Consider the following 1831-nt stretch of genomic DNA (forward strand, 5'->3'; position numbering starts at 1 on the left):
TCTCGTTTAATTTGATGTGTGCAGTTATTAAAAAAAACTAGAGTGAGGTTATTTAAAATATAATTTTTTGGGTGATATTTAATTTAATATATAAATTTATATATTTAAAATCATTAAAAAATATTATCTATTCATTCTATTTATATGTTTAGATCGATTAACACTGTTTGAATTAAATTTTTATAATTTAAGTTTTTGTTATATTTCATTTAATGTTAATGGTTGAAATTTATATATTTATAAACTATATTTGAAATACTATTAAATATAAAATGTTAAATTTAAAATTTATAAAAACATTAAAGAAAATAATTGAAAAGAAAAAGCTAAGATCGGTTTTAGAGTGAAAAGTAAAGAAAAAAATGCAATATTTAATGTTAAAGAAATGACGTGGTGGGGATGTAGTGATGTGCGTATAGTAGGCGCGGTTTTTTTTTTTTTGGAAAAGTAGGCGCGGGTTAGTTATGCGTGGATTGCGTGGTTTCTAGTGGGTGGCTTGCGGGGTAGAATATATATATAGATTTGACGTAGTTAATTGGTTTATATGTCAACTCTGGATGAACAGTTACATATTGGTTTATATATATCTTTGGGATTTGACCTCGTTGGTCAATGGTGTTGAGTTCCTTGTTATTTCCGGGCCCATCTCTGGAAGATGAAAACCCCCAAACTGCCTGGCAATGATCAAGAAGCCTCTATCCAATTTGTTAGATTCCGCACACCACACGCTAAACAATCTATTTATACACAACATTCAATCCATTCACGGTCAGCTCAGATCAGATTCATACTAACAACCATTCTATTCTATCTGCCATTATTTCATAATTCCAATTCAAAAAAAAATGGAGAATAAGAATTGGCAGCAGTACCAACGCGTGTTCGACTGTTTTGACGAGAACAGGGACGGGAAACTATCGCCGGCGGAGCTGCAACGGTGCATGGCGTCCATCGGCGACGACTTGTCCTTAGAAGAGGCCCAAGAAGCCATCTTGAGGATGGGTTCTGGCCCAGATGGGTTGCTAGGGTTTGAGGAGTTCGTGAGATTGTTAGAGGATGGAAGCGATGAAGACAAAGCTAGGGATTTGAAAGAGGCGTTTTCGATGTACGAGATGGATGGGTGTGGGTGCATTACGCCTAAGAGCTTGAAGAGAATGCTGAGCAGATTGGGGGAGTCCAGAACCATTGATGACTGTAAAAACATGATAGCTCACTATGATCTCAATGGGGATGGTCTCCTCAATTTTGACGAGTTTAAAGTTATGATGTCTTGTTAATTAATGTTCCTAGCTTAGTATTATTTGCACTACTGCTTCAGTCTTTCAATTCTTCTGTTTGTATGTAGTTAGATTCCATTCTTTTTGTACAGCAAACACTATTTATTTACCTCTCTACTTATTCTTTATTCATCTCATTTATCTTAGCTTATACAAAATTTGACAGATTTATAATGGTATATTTTGCTACACTTAATTTTACTTCTTTCATACTACCATCAACTATAGGTTAATTCTCAAGCCCAGTCATATACACAAAATAGCTAGTTGGCTACATTTTTTTTATGAGTGACCGTCACTATCCAAGAAGGGTGTACACGGGATAAACCTCGATTAGTCAGCAAAGGACCACAAGAAGGCAAATCAATTTAAATTATTCATTTTTTTTATCAATGAGGGAAACCTGCAGCCACTATCCAAGGGTGTACATGCACGAGATAAACCTCATCTTGTGATCAACAAAGGACAACAGTTGTAACCCTAGCCGGTAAAATATTACAATAATGTAAACCAATTTAGTTTGTCCACAATAAATCGGCTAAAACCAAGAAAAG

At 34.7% G+C, this 1831-nt stretch overlaps 1 protein-coding gene across 1 annotated transcript; it reads left to right on the forward strand.

The window, feature by feature from the left end:
- Positions 1–622: 622 nt before the first annotated feature.
- On the forward strand, positions 623–1456 carry LOC116000118 (putative calcium-binding protein CML19). Its single transcript, XM_031240146.1, has one exon. The coding sequence runs from the start codon at positions 846–848 to the stop codon at positions 1275–1277; it is 432 nt and encodes a 143-aa protein (XP_031096006.1). The 5' UTR covers positions 623–845; the 3' UTR covers positions 1278–1456.
- The last annotated feature ends 375 nt before the right edge of the window (positions 1457–1831 follow it).

The sequence above is a fragment of the Ipomoea triloba genome, chromosome 12 (genome assembly GCF_003576645.1).
Source record: "Ipomoea triloba cultivar NCNSP0323 chromosome 12, ASM357664v1".
Lineage (NCBI taxonomy): Eukaryota > Viridiplantae > Streptophyta > Magnoliopsida > Solanales > Convolvulaceae > Ipomoea > Ipomoea triloba.

Coding starts and splice junctions, on each gene's coding strand:
- LOC116000118 (XM_031240146.1), top strand. CDS start 846: ATGGAGAATAAGAATTGGCAGCAGTACCAACGCGTGTTCGACTGTTTT.